Below are 19,006 nucleotides of genomic sequence, written 5' to 3'. Positions count from 1 at the left end.
TATTCATTTTTCTGTGGGCAATCAATGTGATAAACTAGCTGCATATGAGTTTCTTTTCCAACTCAACAAAAAGAAAAAGTGTAATTCATTTCTCAGTTCTTGAATATTCAGCATAACAGTTTTTTGTTAGTAAGATAGCATTTAATTTTATTTTGTTCTCAAGATTTATCTACCTTCCAAGGTATACTGAATAGCAAAATGATTTACTGATCAAACAAAATTGCAACCAAGAATATGTGAACTGGGGCTGGGAAGGTGGCTCAGTTGTAGAGCACTTGCCTTGCATGCTCGAGGCCCTGGGTTCGATTCCTCAGCACCACATAAGAAAAAAGCCGGAAGTGGTGCTGTGGCTCAAGTGGTAGAGTGCTAGCCTTGAGCTGAAGAGCTAAGGGACAGCGCCCAGGCCCAGAGTTCAGGCCCCACGACCGGACCCAAAAAAAAACAAAAAACAAGAATATGTGAACTGTGAAATTTAGGGGTTAAAAAGACAATAGTCTAGGATAACTGTTTAAAGTCTAACATATTCAGAAAAAGGGAGAAATGGAAACAAAGTTCCTAGCAGTCCACAGCTTAATTTCCAAATTAAGAAAAATTCAGAAATTTTTCAGAGCCACAAATATTATATAAGGTTTATAAAACAATCCATTTTATAAAAATATTGGGAGAGTGAAAAGAAAAATAAATGTCAGAGGAGTTTTACCACAGGAAAATAAACCAAGTGAGAAGACCTTAAAGATTAGGACACACACACACACACACACACACACACACGCCAAGTGAGAAGACCTTAAAGATTAGGACACACACACACACACACACACACACACACACACACACACACACACGCGCCAAGTGAGAAGACCTTAAAGATTACACACACACACACACACACACACACACACACACACACACACACACACACGCGCGCCAGTCAAAGTTTTTGGCATACTCATAAAATTCAACAGTTGTAACAATAGCTAAACTATATTTTTCTTTCTTAGCAAATAATGAATCCTCACCTGCTTGTGTGCATGATCATAGGAGTTGATATGATTATCAAATTCCTGATGCTTCTGGTACTGTTTATCACAGAGTTCACAATAAAAGTTGGCTCTGAGGTCTTCCAACGCTTTGGCAATTGCCTTTTCTTTATCAACATAATCCTATAAGAATCATAAAATAAAAACAAATGAACAAACATTTTAAAATGTAATTGTTAAAGTTGGGTACAGGTAACTTATGCCTGTAATCCTAGCCACACAACAAGCTGAGGTCTGGAGGATTCAGTTCAAAACTAGCTCAGAGAAAAAAGTCTGCAAGATAACATCACCATAATTTTAACCAGCAAAAAGCTTAGCTAAAGTTATGGCTCATGTGGTGGAACATCAGTAAAGATTTTAAAACTCAAGAGAAAATGAGGTCCTACTATTGTCAAAACCCTACTACTGTCAAAAAAAAAAAAGAAAAAAGAAGGGAGGTGCAGAAAGGGAGGGACAAAGGGTAAACAAATGTAGCAATGGTACTCACTGGACACTATGTTGAAAATGAATCACACAACTTGCAGGTAGGGATGGGAGGGAAAAATTAGAAGAGAGCCAGAGAAGGGTAACATTGTCCAAAAAGAAACATACACTTTACCTGACTTATGAAACTGTAACCCCTCTGTACATCAACTTTATAATAACAGCAGAAAAAAAATTAAAGACAAAACAAAAAGGGAAGTGGAGGTATGTCTCAAGTGCCAGCTTTGACTGAAAAAGCCAATCAAGAGGGTGAGACCCTGAGTTCAAGCTCCACCGTCACACAAATTATTCCCTCTCCTTTGACAATATGATAGACAAGATAGAGGCATCCTTTCTCCTAAAAAACCAACCAAATTCAATATAAAATGCAGTATTTATTGCATTGTTGGATCCATAGGAAGAAAAATATGTCCCCAAGAAGGCAAGAGAAAAAAAAAAAACCTCAAAGACTGAAAACAGAGCTAAGAAGAACAATATACAAAAATCAGTTGTAGTTTTTTTTGTGTGTGTGCCAGTCCAGGGCTTGAAGTCAGTCCTGGGCGCTGTCCTTGAGTTTTTTGTGTTTTTTTTTTTTACTTCAAGGTTAGTGTTCTACTACTTGAGCCGTGGTACTACTTTCCAGCTTTTTGATGGTTAGCTGTAGATAAGGACTTATGGACTTTCCTGCTTGGGCTTGCTTCAAACCATGATCCTCAAGTTTCAGCCTACTGAGTAGCTAAGATTACAGCTGTGAGCCACTCGTGTCAGCCAGTTGTATTTTTCACATACTAATAATGAGCAATTAGGAAAAAAGTTAATAAAAACATTTCTATTCATACACAGAAAAACACTGAAGACAAAACTCCGAAGACAACAAAGCATTACTGAATAAAATTAAAAAGCCAAATGAATAGTGAAACATGAAGTTCATCGACTGAAAGATTTTATATTAAAACAAATATTTTCCAAACTAATTTACAAATCCATTGTAATCATAGTCAGAATCTCAGTGGATAGTCTTAACATCTTTGTGATGATGAGTTATTTTAACAGTATTTTCAACAAATGGTGCTGGGACAACTGGAAAGCAACATGTATAAGAATCTTATAACATTAAAAACTAACTCAAAATGAATCAAAGTTCTAAAACTAAGAGCCAAGCTATGAAACTCTTAGGAGAAAACAGGTGCAGATCTCCATGTTCTTGAAACAAGTTCTTAAATAGGCCATCAAAAACACAAGCAGCAACTCAGGTTCCAGTGGTTTACACCTATAATCACAGCTATTCAGGAGGCTGAGATCTGAGAATCAGTTTAAAGCCAGCCAGGAAGGAAAGTCCAAGACATTCTTATCTTTAATAAACTACTTAGAGAAAGCTGGAAGTGGCATTACGGCTCAAGTGGTAGAGTGCTGTTCTTGAACAAAAGAAACTCAGTGACAGTGCCCAGGCCTGAGTTCAAGCCCTAGGACTGGCATAAAAAATTAAAAAATTTTGGGGCTGGGAAGATGGCTCAGTGGTAGAGCGCTTGCCTTGAATGCCTGAGGCCCTGGGTTGATTCCTCAGCACCACATAAGCAAAATGAAAAAAGCAGGAAGTGGCGCTGTGGCTCAAGTGGTAGAGCGCTAGCCTTGAGCTGAAGAGCTGAGGGACAGCACCCAGGCCCAGAGTTCAGGCCCCACAACCGGATCCCCCCCAAAAAAAATTAAAAATTTTTAATTAAGTTAAAATTAAAGAACAGAGCTAAAGGTACTTCTTCTAATCCTAGTATTTGGGAGATGGAAAGAATGTGAGTTTGAGGCCAGCCTAAAGTTCATGCTAAGGTTCTGACACACCCCCACACACACCCAGAAAAAAAAAAAATGTTATCTATAGGATCAATGGGAGAACATCAATAGAGCTTGGTTTTGTGTTGCTTCCCTCCCTCAAAAAATGTTCAGTGGGCTGGTGGTGTAGCATAAGTGGTAGAGCACCATTTGAGCAAGCAAGTTGAACATGAGGTCCTAAGAACAAACCCCAGTACCACAAAAAGTATTCAAACATGTTTACTTGTTACAGAAAAAGAAAAAATAAAGAGAAGGTGATAATATAGGAAAGAAATGGAAGGTCCTAGTTAAGAAAGGGAGGGGCAGCAAGGCACCAATAAAATACTCAGGAAAAAAAAAAGTAGTGGAGCTGTGGCTCAAGTGGCAGAATGTTAGGCTTTAGCTCGGGGACAGTACCCAGGCCTTGAGTTCATGCCCTAGGATTAGCACAAAAGACAAAACAAGAATTACTTGACAGTTCTGAAGGCCCACACCATAAAATTGGCATAAAATATTTAAAAATTATTGCAAGTACTGTATTTTGTACTGATTGAGGATAGGCTTTTGATGAGTAGGTATGACAGAAGGATTGGAAGGGGAAACAAAATGCCTTGAAAGGTAAAAATGAGCATCCTGTGCTACTAAGGAAAGGAAGTACAAATTAAGGAGGGATTGTGTTAGTAATAATGTTTAGGTTGCTAAGCTTCCTGAAACTGAAGAAAAAAATACAGTCAGAAAAGGCTGAAGGTGTAACTTAGTGGTAGAGCACTCAACTAATATTTTAAGGCTCTGGTTTCCATCCTCAGCACCAAAAAGAAAAAATGTTTGCCTAGCGTGCTGCTCAACCCTGAGCATGATCTTCAGCACAGAAATAAAAGAAAAAGGAAAAAAAGCTGACTTATAACATCTGCTCTTGCTTAAGGATGGTGTTAATTTTTTTTCTACTAATCCTTCTGCAGGAAAATGGAAGTGGGGTATATTAGCTTGTGGACATGCTAATTAGCAATGACAAGAAAACTGTCAATTCCATTGTGAGAAAGAAAACAGGGAAGCCTCTAAGGACTTTTAACCTTTTTTTTTTTGCTGTTACTATTACTTGGCTACCTGTATACTAGACTGTGTTTTCAAATACTAATATAATCTTTCCAACAGATTTATGAAATAGGCATTATTTTATTTTTACAAAGGAAATAGGAAAGTAACTAAAACAGTACATGAGATCTATTACTATTAAACACCAAATTTAAACCAATGGTATCATTTAAGAGATCCTTTTCACCAAAAGGATTATCTCTTTTTCAATGTGCAAATCCTCCACAGAAGAATGAGTTTATGTACCTTGTACTTTTGTCTCAACTCTTCCGTATCTTCTTTTTCTACTTCTAGGACACGTCGTCGTTCGGTAGCATCTTCAGCATAATCAAGCTTGGTTAAAAACAGATAATTTAGTTTATTTCCTAGAGTACCCAAGATTAACAATGTAAAAGTCATTTGCATGAATGCAATATTATTTTAAAACAAAAAACTTAGCCAAGCCGGGCGCTGGTGGCTCACGCCTGTAATCCTAGCTACTCAGGAGGCTGAGATCTGAGGATTGTGGTTCAAAGCCAGCCCAGGCAGGAGAGACCGTGAGACTCCTATCTCCAATAAACCACTAGAAAACTGGAAGTGGTGCTGTAGCTCAAGTGGTAGAGCGCTCGCCTTGAGTTGAAGAGCTGAGGGACAGCGCCCAGGCCCAGAGTTCAAGCCCCACGGCCGACCAAAAAAACAAAAAAAAAAAAACACTTGTATTTTGCTCAGCTACCTCTTGCTTTATCTTCATCTCAGAAGATAACAGCAAATAAAATAGTTCCTAATCCCTTCTTGCTGATAGTTCCCAAAGGACTCATTTTTTGACAACAGACTTCAGTGGAAGGTTCAATATCAAAAGAATTAAGAATGAAGTATTATAAGTAATAAAAAATAGGTATTAGAGATGATGCTACACAACTTTACACGAATAAAACTTCTACCACAGAAAGCATTTTAAACATTGAACAGCACTGCCTGCTTTACTGTATAACCCTAGGCAAACCATTCGACTTTGTGTCATTTAAAACAGGGCCATTATTGGGGCTGGGAAGATGGCTCAGTGGTAGAGCGCTTGCCTTGCATGCCTGAGGCCCTGGGTTGGATTCCTCAGCACCACAGAAGCAAAAAGAAAAAAGCCAGAAGTGGCGCTGTGGCTCAAGTGGTAGAGCACTAGCCTTGAGCTGAAGAGCTGAGGGACAGTGCCCAGGCCCAGAGTTCAGGCCCCACGACTGGACCAAAAAAAACAAAACAAAACAGGGCCATTATTTACATCCTATATGCCTCAAAAGTAGCACTAAATGAAAATGTAGTCTATGTGTATATAGCACACATTTGTAGTACATGGGGGTTTCATTTTATTTCCACACATACATACAGTGCATTTAGAACAAAATCACCTCTTCTATTTTATCATTCCTTCCCTTTGTTTCAAACAGCATTTGATGGGCTTACTCTGTTGTTGGAAAATACATTTTTAACTGACTAAAAATACTTAAATTCTATCTCATAAGTGTATTCTTGTATTGACATCTGAATTTTAAGTTAATATTTTAAAAGAGTCCACAAAATGAGTTACTAGATCCATTTACCTCCATTTCCATGCGACCCATGCCCATGACATCATACTTGACAACAATTGGAATGGGATCTGTTCTCCCTGTAATAGGAACACAGATTCAAGGTAAGACACAAAGCTAAGCCAACAGCTCACTTTATACATTAGGTTTGGGTGGTTAGAGATCTTGCCTTGGAGTGCAGAGACCAGAAAGCTACAGTGAACCAAACACAAGCCATTCTCACAGCTTACATCCAATCCTTCCTTTCCTAGGTTAAACCCAGCTAGCCACTTTGACCTTCTAGTTGGAGAGAACTTCACAAAATTAAATAAGTAATAAGAAGCATTCTAAGGAATGGCACCAGGAGTATGAAATTAAAAATTTTAGAAGTCCTTTTTTAAAAGGATAGTCAAATAACTTCCCACCAAGAATTACTTGTCTGTCCACTGATAACCTCCCTCCCTCAAACACTTAAAACATAGTAAATATCTCAGTCGACACGATTAAAAAGTATACTGTTAAATATGAGTAGGAAAACTATAATTACAAATTAGTCAAATTTGTTTTCAAAAGATGCTTCATAATTAAATGGATCTAAGAACTTTTAAAATAAAAGGCTAGTTAGTTGCCCTCAGGGACAAGTAGTTTTAATTTGGTGCCACGGTCTCATTTAACAGAGTGGATTTAACATGGGCAGTAGTAATTGGTAAGCTGTGAAAAGGACTAGTTGCGAAGAAAATTGACTTTAAACTAATTGATCTATGCTGGAGATTTTTTAAATAAATATATTTTTATCCACTCATAACCAGCCAAACAAAGCAAAATGGGGCAGACAAGCACTTTACTACCACAGCTGTTTTACATCACAACTTGCGCTGTTCATTGTGATGTAAGCCCACTGAAAAGAGGACTTACCTTATCTGCTGTACACCTTTAGTGAAAAAGCACAATGTTTACTTCCCTCATCATTTCACTCAGGCTGGTGTAAACAATTGTTTTTGTTGTTGTTGTTATACACACATATATATTATACCTTTGGGCTAAAACTGAGCTTTATTTGGCTAATTCCCAAATCTGAGAAAGTGTTTTGATGGTTCTGGGGTTTTAATTCAGGGTCTTGTGCTTGCTATGTAGATGCTTGACCACTTAAGACAAGCCCTGACATTCCCCCACAGTTGAAATTTTAAAGATAACAAATGCCAGGATTTTGACTTGTATGCGCCCTGCATGAAAAAAGAAACCCTTTTCAAAATGATCAGCAACCACTTATATCCAGTTGCCTTATATTTGTGAGATTAATTCTTGTCTTTAAAATATAATGACAAACAAATTCAAAAGTTTATCATCAATACCCCTTATTGCTTTCATATAGTAGAGGGGTAGGAATTATCATAGTTTTTTTGAAAAAAAAAAACTTTAATACACAATATCTTAGGCCAGAAAGAAAAGGGGGTAAAAACTTTTAGAATACAGCCTTCTTTTAGATACTATCAAAGACCGCTAGCAAAACAAACACAATGCATTTCTACTTTATGCCCAATGGTATAATAAATAAGCAGTGACTGCAATCTTTAGCAAAAGGACCAAATTAAAGACAAGTTATAAAAATGACTTCCTAAGTGCAATATCACTTTCATAACGTCTCAATCAGGGATTTACTGGCAAAAAAACAAATAGTCTAATGAAAGAATTGAAAAGAAACATCAAAACAATTTTTTGGAATCTTTTTTATCTGTGAGAATTTATTTTGTAAGAATTAAGAACGTTTTGGCACAATTTCATTACCTCTGTAAACCCCTGTTTATAAACTCTGCATTAGTACTTTTGCCTTCTAAGGCAGTCAAAGTTTGTTTTAATTTACTTATAAATTGCAGTAGCAAGTGCTAGTGCCCATTACATTGGGGAGGGAAAATCAAGTTTTGACAGTATTAGAATATTTAACTGATTTTTTGGCAGTTTTAACATGAACAGATATGTCCCTTCTTAACATTATCCTTTAATGAACAAGGATCAGACAAGTTGCATAAGGAAAGGAAAGGAAAATGAAAAAGACCAAGCAGAAGGATGAAGGCTACAACAGAGAAAGTAAGCCTAACATATTGGTGCACTGATGACAAAAGGAGTAATTCAGTCTGAAAATAAAAATTACCACTGCTAAGTTTACCATCACCACAACAAGTCCAGGATCATAATGCTGTAAAAAAGAAACACCATTTGTTAGGCAGAAACCATCAGGGTAGGAAATAGGCCTTCTAGCAGGCAGACAGGATAGTGTAAAGTATCAATTGGGCTTTGCCCCTCCCCCAATTTCAGCTGAGGACACAGAAAGGACATTTTGTTCTGCAACAGCTGTTTTCATACTGGTCAGACCAGGGTGTGAGATTTTTCTACTGCTACTTGAGAACATGACCAATCTCTCCAATAATGCAGGGAGTTGTGGTGTCAATTTAAAGGGAACAAGCTATTCTAGCTTATCAGAATATTAGAATTATGTAATATTCATTCTAGTAAATTAGTATTCAAAAGGCCCAAGATGGGACTTTCCCTTAAAGAAATCACATCAAAGATTGGATAGAATCAATTGGAAATTTGAATCACTGAAAAAACTACAGGGGGATTGGGAGGATAAGGTTTCAAAGACCACTCTAAAAATATCTAACAATTAAAAGATCTAGAAAACAACCTTAGATTCAATGCTTAAAGAATGTGCATTTGATTTCTGTTAGGAATAAATAAAACTTGTTAAGCTATTCTCCTCAGATCTTTAAGTTGCTCCCTACTAAATGATGATTACTCAGGCCCATCTACATCTAACTTTCTGCATATTAACAAAGCCAATCTTCAAAGGAGCGCTCCAGAAAAATTCCAGGGGAAAAATGAAATCAAAAGAACTATCACAGAAGAGCTCTGGTGGCTCACCCCTATAACCCCAGCTACTCCGGAGGCTGAGATCTGAGGATCACAGTTCAAAGCCAACTGGGGCCTCTTATCTCCAATAAACCACTCAGAAAAAGCCAGAAGTGGCATGGTAGTTCAAGTGGTAGAGCACTAGTCTTGAGCACAAAGAGGTTCAGTGACAGTGTCCCAGCCCTGAGTTCAAGCCCCAAGACTACCACTAAAAAAAAAAAAAAAAGAAAGAAAGAAAGAAAGAAAAAACAAAGAACTATCACATTAGTGAGTTCTCCACTTAAGAATTAACTCATGGCCAGGTACTGGAGGCTCCTGCCTATAATCCTAACTACTCAGAGGGCCTAAGATCTAAGGCCTCCAGTTCAAAACCAGCTTAGGCAGACAAATCCAAGAGACTCTTATTGTCAATTAGCCAGCAAAAAGCCAGAGTGGAAGTGAAAATGGGGCTCAAGTGGTAGAGTACCAAGGTAAAGGAGAAGTCAAGTCTCAGTACTAGCGCCAAATAAATTTAATCCACAAAAACCCCCAAGCCCCCCCAAATTTAAAATTTTAGCCTTCAAGCAATATGAAGTTGACAAGAAGTAATTTTTAAACATTATTAAAGGAGCTTCACTGTGTACACCACCTTTATAATCCCAATTAAAATAAAATATGATTGGGAGGAAAAATATGGGGCTACAGAACAAGGAAAAAAATCAGACACCAGACAACTCATACATGAAGAGGTTGCATCACGCTTTTTAAAAATCTTAATTATTTGTTTACAATGAATAATAAATTCTATCATAAAGAACATTATTTAGAATATTAAGTGGCAGTGGCTCATGCCTGTTATCCTTGCTACTTGGGAAGCTGAAATTGGGTGGATCACATCTGAGACTACTAGGGACACAAAAGTTCAAGAGATCCTTTTTCAACAGAGCTTAGATAATGCACGCATATTATCTGCAATGATGGGAAGCCTAAAATGGGTGGACTGAGGCCAAGCATAGACATGTGTCAGGAAGGTAATGAGACTGTCTTGAAGATAGCACGAAAAAGGGCGAGGTATGGCTCAGTAGTAAGATCATCTTCCTGACAAGCGAGAGGCCCTGAGTTCAAACCCCAGTACTACTAAAATAAATAATAACCAATTTGGAGCAATGAGGTTTTTTTTTTTAAAGCAAAGTAGAAACAGAGTATTTTACAATATGAATTCTCTAGAAAATTCTCTTAAATAATGAACTAAATCCAGATTCTTTCTCTATTTCTTGGTTTAAAGTGACAGATATCATTTAAAATATTACATTAGTAAGAACATTTTTATTTTCATTTTACCACAAAAGAAGCAACTTCAAAACACAAAATTCTTCTTAAAAGAGATTAGACTTCTCAGCAAAAGAGCTATACCTGCTATGACTATACTCTAGCCAATAGAGGAAGGAAAAGTTTTTTAAAAAGAACCAGAAAGAACACATACAAAAATCAAGAATATGCCTGATATATTCATCTAATTGAAAAAACTGTATTTCCTAAATCAAAACTAAATGCTACAACTTTGGTTGTTTCTATTTTATTTTATCATTTATTTATTTGTTTGTTTTTGCAGTGCTAAGGACTGAACCCAGGACCTCTGCCATTGAGCTATAACCCTTAGCTATAATTGTATTTTAAAGAGTGGTTTATTTTTACTATGATCATAGTTCTTAAAAGCTCTAGTATTACCAGAGTCTTGCTAAAATACAAAGGAATGACTTGTAATAAATGTTAAGTGCCCTTTGATCATCTGTAGCCAGGTGCCAGTGGCTCTTGTCTATAATCCTAGCTACTCAGGAGGCTGAGATCTAAGGATCTCAGTTCTAAGCCACCCCAGGCAAGAAAGTCCATGAGACTCTTATCTCCAATGAACAGGTAAAAAGACTGAAAGTGGAGCTGTGGCTCAAATGGTAGTGCCAGCCTTAGGCAAAAAAATCTGAGGGACAGCACCAATTAAAAATCACACACACACATATATGTACATATACATATATGTATATATAATTGATACCTAAGGAGATACACAAAACTGGCCCAAAATTGCCTCTATTTTTCTTTCTGTAAAAAAACTGTAATGGGGCTGGGAAGGTGGCTCAGAGGTAGAGTGCTTGCCTTGCATGTATAAGGCCCTGGGTTCAATTCCTCAGCACCACATAAGCAGGAGAAGAAAAATGCTCGAAGTGGCGCTGTGGCTCAAGTGGTAGAGCACTAGCCTTGAGCTGAAGAGCTGAGGCACAGTGCCCAGGCCCAGAGTTCAGGCCCCACGACCGGCAAAACAAACAAACAAACAAACAAATAAATAAATAAATACACTGTACTTAAAGAAATAGGAAATATAATTTAGTAATCAGCCAAAGAATCTTCTAAAGAGATTACAACACTGACTGAATGGTTAAAACATGTAGAAGAATGCATGCTATAATTTATCTCTGGTGCTTTCCCCTACAGAGATTCATTCAACACAAATGTACATTAGAAATACTTATTAGGCCGGGCGCCGGTGGCTCACGCCTATAATCCTAGCTACTCAGGAGGCTGAAATCTAAGAATCTCGGTTCAAATCCAGCCCGGGCAGGAAAGACCGTGAGACTCCTATCTCCAATAAACCACTAGAAAACCGGAAGTGGCGCTGTAGCTCAAGTGGTAGAGCGCTCGCCTTGAGCTGAAGAGCTGAGGGACAGCGCCCAGGCCCAGAGTTCAAGCCCCATGACTGACAAAAAAAAAAAAAAATACTTATTAGTTCCTAACACACACCAGGCACTCTTCTAGAAACTGAACATAGCAGGGATAAGGGAAAAGTGTTGTACCTTCTGAATTACATATAATTCAGCAAAGTAATCTAATCATCTTGAACTTCTGCTATGACAAGGGAAGTAAGCAGTTAAAAAAAACTTTAAAATACCTTAAGTTGTTTCTAAAGATCAACCCTAATACAGCAGGAGTAAATATAAAAGCCATCAAAAAATACAAAACCTACTGCTAAAAGACCTAAACTCATAAAGACTAAGATCTTGGCCCAACGTATTTCTTATTTTAAGGAATTCAAATACATATGTGAAAATGAAAAATACTACAAAATCAAGAAGGCAAAGAATTCAAAATATAACTTTAAAGTAAGCTATATTTGTGCATTTATATCTAATTTCCTTTATTTCATGCAAACTAGGAAACACCAAAAAGAAACACATCTCTTTCCAAACCAAAGTTTCACTTCTCAACTATTTCCTGAAAATTAATCTTCAGTGAAATAAAAACAATCAGAACCAGTTTTCTTATTAACTATTAGCATATGATATATTCTACTCAGTAAACACTAACTAGATACATAGAATACATGAATTAGTCCCTTTAGAGAATAATTAGATCTAAAGAAATACTTTATATAGTTGGGCACTGGTGGCTCAGGCATGTAATCCTATCTATTCAGAAGGCTGAGATCTGAGGATGGAGGCTGGAAGCCAGCCTGGGCAGGAAAGTCCTTGGGACTCATATTCAGTTAACCACCAAAAAGCTCGAAGTGGAAATATAGCTCAAGCATTAGAGCACCAACTTTGAGTGAAAAAGCTAAAACCCAGTCCTTGAGTTCAACCATCATACATACACAAAAATAGTTGCAGGGTTCAGGTCCCCTCCTTTACTTCATGAACAGAGGATCATCTCTTTCATGCAGAATTACATGAGTCATCAAACTGTCTATGGTTTCTTCCAGCCGTGTAGGGCATGATGTACCGTGCCTCCTATGCAAATGGACCTGGCTTCACTTCAGGGACCCAGGCAGCTGTCACTTAGGGCTATAGCTGCAAGTATGGGGGGCATGCTGGATGTCAGACTGCCCTGGACTTGTGCTATGGAGGCCTCCACATAGACGACTTTGAACAGGACATGGAACTTGGTAACCTAAGATGAAGGCCCAGATGAAGCAGGCCAACCAAAATCTGAGAAAGCAGCAGGGCCAAGAAGATTGGCTGAGCACTGGATGGCACAGTCCTAAGAACTAGGACATTAAAATCTGAACCTCTGCAGACACCAGCAGCTCATGCCTGTAATCTGAGCTACTCAGGAGGCTGAGATCTGAGGATCACAGTTCAAAGCCAGCTGGGGCAGGAAAGTCCATGAGACTATTGTCTCCAATAAAAAACTTAGAAAATCAGAAATGGTGCTGTGGCTCAAGTGGCAGAGTGCTAGCCTTGAGCTGAAGAGCTCAGAGTTCAAGCCCCATGACCAAAAAAAAAAAAAAAAAAAAATCTGAACCTTTGCCCACTCCAAACAAAAACGAAAACCTTTGCCCACTCCAACAAAAACAAAAACTCTAAGTAAAAATTGCTTCCTGGTACATGTAGTACATTTATATGCACAATCTGTGTGTGAATGTACATGTACATCTCTCCCTCCCCCTCTTTTTCTCTCCATATTGGTGTCTGAAATCAGGAACTCATGTTACTAGGCAGGAGCTCTTCTACTGAGTCATGCCTCCAGCCCTGTTTTGTACTGGTAGGGTCTTTTGATAGGGTCTTGCCTTTTGTCCGGGTCCTTGCCTCAATAGCAATCCACACATTTTAGCTTTCCACAGCAACTTTAGCAAATACTACTTTCTTACCTTGGGTGGCTTAGAACTGTGATTCCTTCAACCTCAGTCTGCCATATAGCTAGGATCCAAGTACATACCACTGTGTCCAGCTATGGGTTCAGAATTGTCCTGCAAAACTTTTTTTACCCAAGCTGGCCTTGATCCTTCCATTCTCAGCCTCCCAAGTAGCTAGGATTACAGGAGTAAAACTACAGGCACCTGGTATGGATCTCTCTCTTTTGTCTGTGTTTGTATGTATGTGTGTTTGTATGTATGCATGAATATCTTCTAATTACAGCATTCCAAAAGAAAATATAATGACAATCTGGAACTCAATTCTATCATTAACTGAGCATGTGACAAATTAGTAGCTTTATTAGTTTCATGATCCAAAAATGAAAGAACAAGATGGGCTTAGTTGATAATCTATAATTTACTTCAAGTTTGAAGTATGAAGGATAGAAAACACTTGTTCTCTGCATGCTGGCCAGTCCTGTGGCATTATAATAATCCAATATTCCAGCTTCTTTCTAAAAGTTGTATTAGTGGTAAGTGTTCTGTAACTACATTGAGAATTTACCAAGATCACTCTAACTCCAAAAGACTTTTCCAGCTTCATTTTAACTGCTCCATTTTAACATAATATAGTAACCTTTATGTACTTCTCTTTGATTAGTTCCGTTCTACATTTTTCTAGGACTGTCCATAAAACAATTGGCTACAAAATCTTAGTTCTCCAATACATATAATAACTAAATATCTATGTGACTTTTTAACCAGAGTGTGAGTCTTAGCTCTGTTTAGTGAAGATATCCCTATTTTCAGGATTGTCATACAGATAACAAATGGATTAACAAATATAAATCCTTATTCAAAATACTAGTAAATAATAGTAATTCCAAGATTACAGACTTTTTACTTTTATTTTTTAGGTGGTACTGGGTTTTGAACTCAAATCTTCATTCTTTTTTTTTTTTTTTGGGTCCGGTCGTGGGGGCTGAACTCTGGGCCTGGGCGCTGTCCCTCAGCTCTTCAGCTCAAGGCTAGCGCTCTACCACTTGAGCCACAGCGCCACTTCCGGCTTTTTTCTTTTTGCTTATGTGGTGCTGAGGAATCGAACCCAGGGCCTCGAGCATGCAAGGCAAGTGCTCTACCACTGAGCCACCTTCCCAGCCCCAAATCTTCATTCTTGATAGGTATACTACTGTTTGAGCCAGGCCTTTAGCCTAAAATTTTTTTCTTTCTTTCCTTTTTTGTCGGTCATAGGGCTTGAACTCTGGGCCTGGGTGCTGTCCCTCAGCTCTTCAGCTCAAGGCGAGCGCTCTACCACTTGAGCTACAGCGCCACTTCCAGTTTTCTGGTGGTTTTTATTGGAGATAGGAGTCTCACGGTCTCTCCTGCCCGGGTTGGCTTTGAACCACGATCCTCAGATCTCAGCCTCCTGAGTAGCTAGGATTGCAGGCGTGAGCCACCAGCGCCCGGCCTAAAATTTTCTTTAAGGCCATCCTTTTATGTCCAATTTGGACATTAAAAATAAATACCATAAAATGAAACACAGTTGTAACAAATTTTAATGTTTTATGTACCATTTGCTATTAATAAAACCCATTTCCAGATGAAGATTATCTAAGATCAGTAAAAGTATTATCCAAAAGTTCTTCTCATGTATCATCATCCATCAATCAAATTGACAATATTAACCAAAAGAATGAATTTAAAGTAAAATTTTTAGCAAGACCTTCTTCAAATTAAACATATGGTACAGATTATCTAACAAAAATAAAAGACTGAAGCAGAAGAATCACTTGTTAAAGATGTTCAAGACCAGCCAAACTGAACATGGTTCTTCCATTATTTAAGATACTGCCAGAGAACTTGTACAAATGATGAAGAGGCTGAGATCTGAGGGTTGTGGTTCCAAGCCAGCCTGGGCAGGAAAGTCTGTGAGACTCTTATCTCCAATTAAGCACAAAAAAACCACTAGTAAAGCTGTGGCTCAGGAATAGCAACTGGCCCAGAGTTCAAGCCCCCAATTCTAGCAATAACAAATAAGTATAATTTATTCCCACAGAAAGTACTATGCCTCTGTTATAACACCTGAACTATAAGGAATATTCTTTTGACACATTTATTTAGGCAATAATTTTATACAGTAAAGTCTGTTGTTGCTTTTTTGTTGTTATTGTTTCAAGGGCTTAGAGGTATGCCTCATAACTATGCCCTGCAATCACAGGACTCTAGCTCAAACTCCAGTACTGGCCCCCAAACAACAAAAACTCTTTTGTTTCAAACAGTGTGTGTGTGTGTGTGTGTGTGTGTGTGTGTGTGTGTGTGTGTGTGCGCGCGTGTGCGTGCGTGTGTGTGTGCGTGTGTGTGCGCGCGCGTGTGTGTGTGCGCGCGCGCATCATGGGGCTTGAACTCTGGGCCTGGGCACTAGCCCTGAGCTCTTTAGTTCAAGGCTAGTGCTCTATCACTTGATCCACAGCACCATTTCTAGTTTTCTGGTGGTTAATTGGAGATAAGACTCTCACAGACTTTCCTGCCCAGGCTGGCTATGAACCATGATCCTCAGATCTCAGCCTCTTGAGTAGCTACGATTACAGGTGACAGCCATGGGCACCCGGCTTCAAAACAATATTGTTAACAAAACTACATGAGAAGTCAGGCAAAACATTCCAAATAAAATACACAAAATATTACTACACAGAAATCAACTGTGGCCAGGTACTGATGACTCATGCCTGTAATCCTAGTTACTCAGGAGGCTGAGATCTGAGGATCATAGTTCCAAGCTAGCCAGAGTAGGAAGACTTTTTTTTGTTGTTGTTGTTTTGTTTTTGTCGGTCATTGGGGCTTGAACTCTGGGCCTGGGCGCTGTCCCTCAGCAGTTCAGCTCAAGGCATGCGCTCTACCAGTTGAGCCACTGTGCCACTTTTGGTTTTCTGAGTGGTTTATTAGAGATAAGAGTCTCATGGACTTTCCTGCCAGGACTGGCTTTGAACTGCAATCCTTAGATCTCAGCCTCCTGAGCAGCTAGGTTTACAGGTGTAAGCCACCAGCACCTGTCTGGAAGACTCTCCCCCCCTTAAAAAAAAAGGAAATGGATCTGTGTCTCAAAGTGGTACAGTACTAGCTGTGAATGAAAATTTTCAGGGACAGCATCCAGGCCCAGGATTTAGGTCCCATGACAAAGGAAAGAAAGGAAAGAAGGGGAAAGAAGGAGGGGAGGAGGGAAAGGAGAAGGGAAGAGAGGGGAGGGAGAAAGATCAATTGTGTATTTAATGCCATCGTGGAACAATAAAGCTAAGAGATAGTGATCAGGCTCTGAATTCTAGCCTCACTACTAGCACAGAACACACATACACACACAAACACACATACAGGCAACTGCATGCACACATACACAAATATGTACGAATGTAACCCCCAAATTTAAGAGGCAGAGGCAGGAAGATCATCAGTTTGACAAGCTAAACTGGGCTAGATAGTGACACCCTATTTAATTTTTTAAAATTATTTAGTAATCAGGAAAAAATACTGAAGCCTAAGCTACCAATTTTTTTTCTACTTTTTAAACTTTTACCTTTTTTTTTTTTGTCAGTCGTGAGGCTTGAACTCTGGGTCTGGGCACTGACCCTGAGCTCTTCAATTCAAGGTGAGCCTATACCACTGGAGCCACAGTACCACTTCCAATAAAGAGCTTTTTTCTTTTGTTTTGTCTTTTTAACCCTCTTTTTAGAGATGAGGTCCACGATGTTGAACTTAAGCTGGGTTCAAGTAATCCCCTTCCTCAACTTCCCAAATAACTATAGGCAAATATCATAAACCCTGCTGGGTGTTTTTTTGTTGTTGTTTTATTTTTTGGTTGTTGGTTGTGGGGCTTGAACTCAGGACCTGGATGCTGTACCTCAGCTCTTTGTTCAAGCTCTTTGAGCCAGTAGCTTTACTATCAGTTTTTCAGTGGTTAATTGGAGATAGGAGTCTCACAGGGAGTGATCCTCAAATCTCAGCCACCTGCGTAGCTAGGATTACAAGTGTGAGCCACTGGAACCCAGTTCCTTGCTAGGTGTTTTAAACCCAATTCTCTTTTGTTAGTGCTAGGCTAAAAACTTTTTGATTTGCTGAACACTGGGCCTGGGCTCTGTCCCTTTTTTCTCAAAGCCTAGTGCTTTACAACTTTGAGCCACAGTACCATTTATGCTTTTCTGGTGATTAACTGGAAGTAAGGGCCTCACAGACTTTCCTGCTTACCAAATCAGGAAGCTGAGATCTGAGCAGCATAACCATAGTTCAAAGGCAGCCCAGGCATGAAAGTCTGTGAGGCTAGCATCTCCAATTAAAGACCAAAAAATCAGAAGTAGAGCATGCATGAGGCCCTGGGTTCGATTCCTCAGCACCACATAAGCAAAAAGAAAAAAGCTGGAAGTGGCACTGTGGTTCAAGTGGTAGAGCACCAGCCTTGAGCTGAAGAGCTAAGGGACAATGCCCAGGCCCAGAGTTCAAGCCCCATGACCAGACCCCCCCCCCAAAAAGAAAAGGAAGTAAAAAGGAGCTGGAAATGTGGCTTAGTGGCAGAGTGCTTGCTCTCGTGCATTGAAGTCTTGGGTTCAATTCCTCAGTACCACTTAAACAGGAAAAGCTAGAAGCAGTGCTATGGCTTAAGTGGTAGAGTGCTACCCTTGAGTAAATGAAGCTCAAGGACAGTGCCCAGGCCCTGAATTCAAGCCCAGAACTGGGAAAAAAAAAAAAAGGAAATACATTTACATTTATATATGTATCATTTAGCACAAATGTTACAGATAATGTACATACTACATACTGTTCTGTTCTGTATCTTTTCTATTAATTTATCTTCAAAGTGGTTCTATACATATTAAGTATATAAGATGCAGTTTTCATCTGTACTACTTTAGGATTCTATAAATGAGTATCAATAACCATAAAACATTATTTTATGAGCCACAAAGAAAGAAATTAAAGGGCTGTCAACTGTAACTATTGTACTATTTAAAAAAGGTATCTTGGGGGCTGGGAAGGTGGCTCAGTGGTAGAGCGCTTGCCTTGCATGCATGAGGCCCTGGGTTGGATTCCTCAGCACCACATAAGCAAAAAGAAAAAAGCCAGAAGTGGCGCTGTGGCTCAAGTGGTAGAGCACTAGCCTTGAGCTGAAGAGCTAAGGGACAGCGCCCAGGCCCAGAATTCAGGCCCCACAACCTGACCACCCCCCTCCCAAAAAAAAGGTATCTTGGTTTTAGCTTTATTAAAATATGAAAACTCTAAATGAAATATAATTCCCAATTTATTGCTACAAATAGTGATAAAATAAATTAATATAAATCATACATTATTTTGCAAAATACAAGAGGTAAGTTCAGGATAATTATAAATAGAATTACTAAAAAAGTTGTTTTGGTTTTTTTCTTTCTTTTTCAGTCATGAGGCTGAAACTCAGGGCCTTGGTACTAAGCATTTTGTTTTTTGGGTTTGTTTTTTTTTTTTTTGCTGGTCCTGGGGTTTGAACTCAGTGTTAGTATTAAGCTCACCTTTAAGTCCTCCACCCAGACCTAAGCCCCTCCCATCCC

General features: G+C 38.8%; 1 protein-coding gene across 4 annotated transcripts in view; it reads right to left on the bottom strand.

The window, feature by feature from the left end:
- Gpatch8 (G patch domain containing 8) overlaps positions 1 to 19,006 on the bottom strand; it is an 84,980-nt gene that overhangs the window by 31,626 nt on the left and 34,348 nt on the right. For 3 of the 4 annotated variants that reach the window (XM_013032009.1, XM_013032010.1, XM_013032008.1), the window contains 3 exons: positions 5,966 to 6,033; positions 4,644 to 4,730; positions 1,020 to 1,163 (listed from right to left, as the gene is read on the bottom strand). In XM_013032009.1, coding sequence (XP_012887463.1) covers positions 1,020 to 1,163; positions 4,644 to 4,730; positions 5,966 to 5,992 — 258 coding nt within the window. In that variant the 5' untranslated portion in view covers positions 5,993 to 6,033. Of the gene's footprint in view, positions 1 to 1,019; positions 1,164 to 4,643; positions 4,731 to 5,965; positions 6,034 to 8,081; positions 8,127 to 19,006 lie in introns of all 4 variants that reach the window. The other variant, XM_013032011.1, reaches the window with a different exon arrangement.

This window comes from Dipodomys ordii, unplaced genomic scaffold (assembly GCF_000151885.1).
Source record: "Dipodomys ordii isolate 6190 unplaced genomic scaffold, Dord_2.0 Scaffold147, whole genome shotgun sequence".
In the NCBI taxonomy this organism is placed as follows: Eukaryota; Metazoa; Chordata; class Mammalia; order Rodentia; family Heteromyidae; genus Dipodomys; species Dipodomys ordii.
This window is presented reverse-complemented; position numbering and strand designations above follow the sequence as displayed.